General features: G+C 36.9%; 1 protein-coding gene across 5 annotated transcripts in view; it reads left to right on the plus strand.

Annotated features, from left to right (window-relative positions):
- The window catches only part of LOC106875510 (uncharacterized), a 337,304-nt gene extending 332,918 nt beyond the window's left edge, over positions 1-4,386 (plus strand). For all 5 annotated transcript variants that reach the window (XM_052966003.1, XM_052966005.1, XM_052966004.1 and 2 more), the window contains one exon: positions 1,947-4,386. In XM_052966003.1, coding sequence (XP_052821963.1) covers positions 2,406-4,058 — 1,653 coding nt within the window. In that variant the 5' untranslated portion in view covers positions 1,947-2,405 and the 3' untranslated portion in view covers positions 4,059-4,386. The remainder of the gene's footprint in view (positions 1-1,946) is intronic.
- The last annotated feature ends 3,638 nt before the right edge of the window (positions 4,387-8,024 follow it).

Below are 8,024 nucleotides of genomic sequence, written 5' to 3' on the forward strand. Positions count from 1 at the left end.
TGTGTGTGTGTGTGTGTGTGTGTGTGTGTGTGTGTGTGTGTGTGTGTGTGTGTATCTTATTGTAAAAGTTTATGAGGAAAATATTTCAAAACCTAAAAAGCTAAAAGTAAAAATTAGCAGATAAATAAACGTAAACACAATAGATCGCCATTTGCTTCAAGCGAAATCCAAAGCATAATAGAGCGCTACTAAGACTTACTCCACAGAAAACAGAGGATGTCAGGAAACAATAAAGAAAGTAACAACTCCTAGAACATATGAAGATTTGGCTGTCTCAGTCTATCAGAAGACATTGTTCGATGTGTCTTGGACTTAAGTCATTTTAAATAAGCAGAACGCCAAGTTCTAACGGCAGACGAATTACGCACGCGATGTGCGTGCGTGTGTGTGCATGCACGTGTATGCGTGTGCGTGTGTTTATATATACTCTTTTTTACTTGTTTCGGTCATTTGACTGCGGCCATGCTGGAGCACCGCCTTTAGTCGAGCAAATCGACCCCAGGACTTATTCTTAAGCTGTTGCACTCACGATCGCTCGATCGTGGGTTCGATTCCCTGACTGGGCAGTGCGTTGTGTTCTTGGGCGAAACATTTCATATTACGTTGTTCCAGTCCCCCTTTCGATCATGTTGGCCTGCTCACCTAGCCAGCGGGGTTGCATCATTTGAAGGCTAAAATCAATGCAAAATTGCATTGTGATCAGTGATATGTTGTTGGCACTCCGTCGCTTACGACGTCGAGGGTTCCAGTTGATCCGATCAACAGAACAGTCTGCTCGTGAAATTAACGTGCAAGTGGCTGAGCACTCCACAGACACGTGTACCCTTAACGTAGTTCTCGGGGATATTCAGCGTGACACAATGTGACAAGGCTGGCCCTTTTTGAAATACAGGTACAACAGAAACAGGAAGTAAGAGTGAGAGAAAGTTGTGGTGAAAGAGTACAGCAGGGTTCGCCACCATCCCCTGCCGGAGCCTCGTGGAGCTTTAGGTGTTTTCGCTCAATTCCGGCCTGGGAATCGAAACCCCGATCCTATGACCGCGAGTCCGCTGCCCTAACCACTGGGCCATTGCGCCTTCACTATGTTATTACATATCAGTGATATGTAATAACGTCTGATAGCCTAGTGGGGACGTGGTCACATTCTACCTGAAATGTGTGGTTTGATGGTTAAACTAGAAACCATTGCTATGAGTTAATAAGATAGCTTATACGTGAATCACTCGACTTCGAAATAAGAGACAAATGCTCTCACAAATCACATATTCACCGACTTAGAAAATAATGGAAAACGAAAGACACATAAGATATTGTGTTTAGCATGAAAAAAGACGAGATTGCCATGGTTAGAATGCCATTGATTACATGTCTATTTAATCTGTGTTGATTTGAACTATTGTAAGAAACTGTGAAAGCTGGAAACCATTATTATTAGTTAATAAAAAAAAAGCTTAAAAGTGTATCCCTCGACTTCATAGACAAATGCTCCCTCAAATCACATATTCAGCGACTTCAAAAATAAAGGAAAAAGGAAAGATACATAAGACAATGTAGCGCGGAACATAATGATGTCTTTGATCATGTGACTACTTAATCCATGTTAATTTGAACTGTTTTAATAAACAGTCACCTCTCGTTGGTTTTTCAGGATTCCCTTGTTTTAAATATTTTTGTGAGGTTACATTACCTCGGTCTATATTTTTTAGTATAGTCTTTTCATACTTTTCTTCGTAATTTATTCCACAAGCGGCTGTATTTTTCAGCTAAGTGGTATTAAACGAATGTCGTCTTGTAATATCAAATAACAACTTATCACCATCTTTGAAATACCTGACTGCTGAATATGTTGTTTTGTTGTTGTTTGTTGTTTACTTTTTGTTTTATTTTGATTTTTATGTGTTTCATTTTTCATAATTTTTCTTTTTTTCTTTCCTTTTATTCCCTAGGGAAACCAGTTATTGAAAATCGAACGAAAAAAAATCGATAGAGAAACAATATTTGTCCATAGTCTTGCCACCACTAATCCGGAATACATGTCTTCTGGAAACAACAAAAACAGTAAGAAGTATAACGTCGACGTCGTCAGCAGTAGCAGTAGTAGCGGAAGTAAAAGAAACATCGAAAGCAAGAAGAACCGCACGAATAACGAAAACAACAGCAGCAGCAGTAGCAGCAGCAGTAATACCAGCAGCAACAACAGCAATAACAAGTGTAACAGCAAACAACAACAGCAACGACATCAACAAATATCTCGAGAGAAAACATAGCGGATGATTCTTCAACCGTTTCCCCAAATGAATCCCAAGCGCAGGAGAATTCCGTTTCCAAATTAAATTGAATGATACGCCTCGCACAACTAAAGACTTTTCCATCTCAGGACTCACCGTTATCCTTCAGCTGCCATAATGCGATTCCGACGCTTCGCTAAATTTGATGCCCAACGATCGTTGCTATTAATCGTATTGGCGTATTTTTTCGCTGCTTTTGGCATGATTTTCTGGAGTGCTCTTTTGGTTCCGACGTTTAATTCGAAAACTAATTTCTTTTCAGAGAGAGATCCGTTATCTTTAAATAAACTTTTTCTACAAGATGCATTTATTCACAAACATTCCATGCGAAATAAGACGTATTATCTATTAAAATCTAAATCTAGATCCTCATCATCATCGTCATCATCGTCATCGTCATCTTCATCATCGTCATCATCAGCGTCATCATCATCGTCGTTAAATTCATCGCCAAATTTATCATCGTCAAAATTATCATCAAAGTTATTATCATCAAAGTTAAAATTATCATTAAACTCAGCATCATCATCATCATCATCGTCATTATCAGCATCAGCGGCATCATCATCAAACACAGACTTTCCATATTTCGCAAAAGACTTCATTATAAAAGATCCGACGGTTTCGGGTTGGATTAAAAACCGAGCTTATTTTTGTTCAAAGAGAATTGAATGTTTCTCGAGTGAATTCGCAAAGCTAAACGATGTTTTAATTGATACAAAATTGTGCAAGGGTCATGAAGGGGGAGAAAACCTTAACACTGTGTTCAACCAATCGGAAGAAGAGGAATATCTAAGCCTCGAACCCGGTTTCTTTAAAGTAAACTGTCATTCGATATCAACGTATCAGTTTCTAAAAAGAAACCATTTGAATGATTGGTGGTCAGTGTTAAAAGGAACATCTAGTTTCAGATATCAAAACATTTTCACTGAAACGTGTTTTACGATAGCAATTACGCGTTACGAATACGTCAATTTCTATCACACCATGACGGATTTTTACAACGCTTTCCTAATGTTGCTTATATTCAAACAACAGCCACAAAATGTCAGAATTCTTTGGATTGATGCACATCCTCAAGGTTCGCTTGATTCTATATGGAAAAATCTTTTTGCAGGTTACACTAGGTTAAAAAGGATAAAGAGGCCTGTCATATTCCGTGAACTTGTTTGGAGTATTATGGGATATAACAGTCCGATTATGCAAATGGACCGTGATACTTTACCGTACGTAGAAGAATTCCGCGATTTCTTCTTAAAAAGGTTCAACCAAACGGCAAACAGAGAACTCGACTGTTCAAGTTTGAACGTATTGTTTATCTGGAGAAGAGATTACATCGCACATCCGAGAAACCCCAAAGGAATTGTCTCAAGAAAAATCAGAAATGAGTTAGCCCTGTTACAACAAGCACGAAAACGTCTTTCAGGAAAACACTCTGTCAAAGGAATACAGATTGATCTTTTTACAATAGATATGCAATTAAACTGGATTATTAACACTGACATTCTTATTGGAATGCACGGTGCAGGAATGACCCACTCATTATTTCTACCAAAACATGCGGGTGTTATTGAGTTTTTCCCTACATACTGGCCAGATAACAATGCCCACTTCCGTTCTATATCAATGTGGAGGAAACTGAAATATCTAAAATGGCAGAACAGTGACACTAAGAACGAGTTCATTAACATGTACACACAGATACCAACCACTGTTTTGGCCAACATGTTGGATGATATGTTGAACAGGATCTGCCCAAATATCATATGAAACAAACACACGCGCATATATACGCACATATACACGCACATACAAACAGGCATACACAAACGCAAACACATATATGCATTTACATAAACTCACAAACATTCCAATATAAAAGTTTCTCATAAAATAACAAACACAAAAGTCTTACATACAAAGAGGGGTTCTTTTTATTGTTATTGTTGGTTTTTTGCTTTTTTTTCTACATTTTGTTATTTCTTTTTACTGAAAAATAAATATATGTTTGAAGGGAAATTATGTTTGGAATGTGATCAGAGTTATTCAAAACAAAAATAAAAACTGATTTCCCTCCAAACAGTATATTCAAAACTGATTTTATATTTTATATTATTATTATTATTATTATCGTTACTTTTCGTTTGATTTCCCATTTTGATTCATCTTTCGGCCGGGTCTCAATCAGAGACCTAAGCCACGTATGTATTAGATGGAGAGAAACTTCTTGGGAAGATAAACGGTTGATTCCCGCATAATTTTTGGAATTTTGTAGATTGTTGGTTTCCAGGAGATCTAGTCAAAAAGTGTGATAGTACCTTTCTTGATCATTTCCATGGCGCTCACAACAGGGGTGGTTTTGGTTTTTAATTGCCACGTCCTAGATATCTCAATCTCAAAGTCCTTGCATTTCGATAGATTTTCAAATTCATTTGCTGAGGTGTGTCTATTTGTAGGCACCGTCATATCAATTAACTGACATGATTTCGTCTTTGATGATGATGTCTGGCCTGTTATCATTTATTTGCCTGTCGTCTGTATGTATCCCATAATCCCATAGGATGGTAAGATTCTCTCCCTCAGTGACTGGTTGTGGGTGGTGTTCTAACCAGTTCTTATGGTGTGGGATATCATTGATGGCATATTCACCCGTGCAAGTATTACCCAACTCGATCAAGTATGGTTTTATATTCTGCTGGTGCAAGGACTGAGCAAACGGCATCAATATGGACAATGCTCTCAAGTTTGCCATCGCAGAGTCTATACTTTATACGTGACGTTGGCTTGATAGTTCCAAGTGCAGTGTTCTTTATACAACGTAAAAATGAACAACTTGTGCGTTGGTCTACATTAATTTGTGCGTTGTGCTGAACCGAGATCACAATGCGGTTATGATTCATTTCTCAAAGCAATTTCCCTTTAATTATAATGATTATATATTTTTTAAATAAAAGCTTCAACAACTCATCACTTCGTTTTTCCCACGTTTGTAAATTATAAGATATTTTTTTAAGTAAGTCCTTTGATTCATGTTGTACGACAAACATGTAGGATTTGCCAGTTTAATCTGTTACTCCTCAATTCACCAGCAGGGTGTATAAACTCCTCTTTCTTCTCTCGAACACCGGTAAGGTTAATCAACTATCTGTATGTCTGAGTGGGGTCGTTAAATGTCAAACAAAGAGAGCCTTCATTCTAATTAAAGTCGCCCAAGCTTTTTTTTTTTGTTCTGGGATTGTTAAAGATGATTTCAATATTGGACAGGGATTCAGTGAATGACAAAACACACTGAAGGATTTGTTTATGGCTTGCTTGTTGCTAAGTCATATCCATAAGAAAAGCAGAGTGAAACCTTATAAGTAATTGCTAGACCTGCTATAAATAGCAGCGAAATCTCCTTCAAATCACATTCGTCCATCGTAAAAGAAATAAATGTTTAAAAACTCAGAAGATGACGTATTTACGTAAAAAGACAATACGGTCAAGGCTGGAACTTCATTGATCTTAGATGTGCTCAATCAGTGCTAACCTGAGACTAAACAACAATGCAAAGGTTTTGTTCTAGAGATCTATACTTCCCCATCACTTTTGCATCTCTTTATCTTTTCTACTCTAGGCACAAGGTACGATATTTTAAAGGGAGGGGGCCAGTTGATTAGATCGACTCCAGTACGCAACTGGTACTTAATTTATCGACCCCAAAAGGATGAAAGGCAAAGTCAACTTCGGCGGAATTTGAACTCAGAAATTAAAGACAGACAAAATACCACTAAGCATTTCGCCCGGCGTGCTAACGATTCTGTCAGCTCACCGCCGATCACCAACGCTGACGTAAAAGCACAATATTAAATTATGTTTGTTTTACCAGAGATACAGGAAAGAGATGGTAAATGGAAACGAACCATCGATCGCTTGGCAGGTAAGCATGTGTTCTTACTACCCACGCAGGTATGAGTCCTTCTTGGAATTTATCCGAGGTAAGTCAATATAACGGAATTGCTCTTTCGTTTTTTTTTTATTTCCTGCTTAGTTCAGTGTTTTCAAACAGTGACATTGAGAGTATAGCAGGCTCGGTACTGTTCATAGCAGAAACATGAATAAGACTAAGTTTGTTATACTTTGAAAGAAAAATGTTGTTGACTTCTGAGTTTGTCGCAAAAGAGAATCTCTGAAAACTAATTAAGGTGCAGGTAGTTCAGACGATTGAACAACTTCATTGGTGGTTCTTAACTGAGGTCCAATAACTCCTGGATATCCATAGGACCCTTTGGTTCCATACGGCCTCGGTTGGGTGCATATGAGACTTGTTGGCGGGGAGTACGGAAGAAGAACCGTAAATTCGGTACCCACAGTAGTATATTAAGGGTCCATGAAAAAATGTTGCTTTCGATATATTTATTGCAAGAAACGCCTAGATTTCTAACTCTAACATTTTACATAATTCAACCTACACAAGTTAATGTTTGAATAACAAAATAAGAATTTTGAAAGCAGTATCTTAGAATCTAGTTTTAAACATTGAATATCTACGAGGTCCACCAGACTAGAATAGTAATCAAAGAGATCTATAGATATATGTCTGAAAACCACTGTACTTATATCCTCAGCATTGAACCATCACCACCACCTTCAGTCATATACGTAGGTAGGGGACAAAGTATGAAAAAATCAACTCAACAAGCCCTCACCTACCATTGTAGAAAGTATAATACTAGCCTGTTAATGCAGCAAATATCATCCAGATGTTTTCACTACATGAAAGCCTCGTCATCAGTATGCAAGGTTTTGGTGATGTCGGTGCTAGTATAAAACTTAGCAAAAGTATTGTTCTCGCTCAGACTAATACACAGACCAAAGGAAAAGTAGAATTATTACTTTCATAGGTTTGGTTCGAGCTGAGCTAAAATTATTGTTGCCTTGAAATTGCAGCATACAATTTCATTTCGAAACCCGATAGAAATAAATTAATTCCATTCTGTTCATAATAACTTTGAGGAAGACAAGAATGCCGCACAAACTCATTTCTCGTTTATCAATAAAATTGATATTTTCTGTCTGAATAAAAATACAGTCCATCTCAATCTATAATATTCAATCTTCGTGCATTCAGTTTGTCATTTTACTCTTTTGGTTATCTAATCATGGCTGTCTGGCTCAGTTTGCTTACTTATATATCAACCATAGCTCTAGGTTGACCAACACCTTGTGTGTTGAATTTCCTGGAGGGAAACTGTGTGGAAGTCTCCGGAAGATAGGTGAACATATGTGTGCATGGTTGTATGTTTGTAAGTGCGTGTGGACAAATATCAGCGTATTCTTAAATATAACATGCATGTTTACGAACACGAAATTCTGTTTGGTATACAAATATAACCCATGTGTTTATTTATATATGTATATATGTTATTGTGTACACGCTTATATATACTTACAAACACATACTTCCATATGATTACTCAAAAACAGATACACGGATATATGCATATATATATATATATAGTTTTAGGGAAAATAACCAAGTTTCAAGAACTCATCGATGAAAATCCACTATCACATGTAGAAAAATTAACAATTAAAAGCACAATAAATGAGTATAATATAAAACAAAGTAAATATCATAAGATAAAGATAATATTATCTTTATCTTATGATATTTACTTTGTTTTATATTATACTCATTTATTGTGCTTTTAATTGTTATTTTTTCTATATGTGATAGTGGATTTTCATCGATGA

This window comes from Octopus bimaculoides, chromosome 3, assembly GCF_001194135.2.
Source record: "Octopus bimaculoides isolate UCB-OBI-ISO-001 chromosome 3, ASM119413v2, whole genome shotgun sequence".
Classification (NCBI taxonomy): Eukaryota; Metazoa; Mollusca; class Cephalopoda; order Octopoda; family Octopodidae; genus Octopus; species Octopus bimaculoides.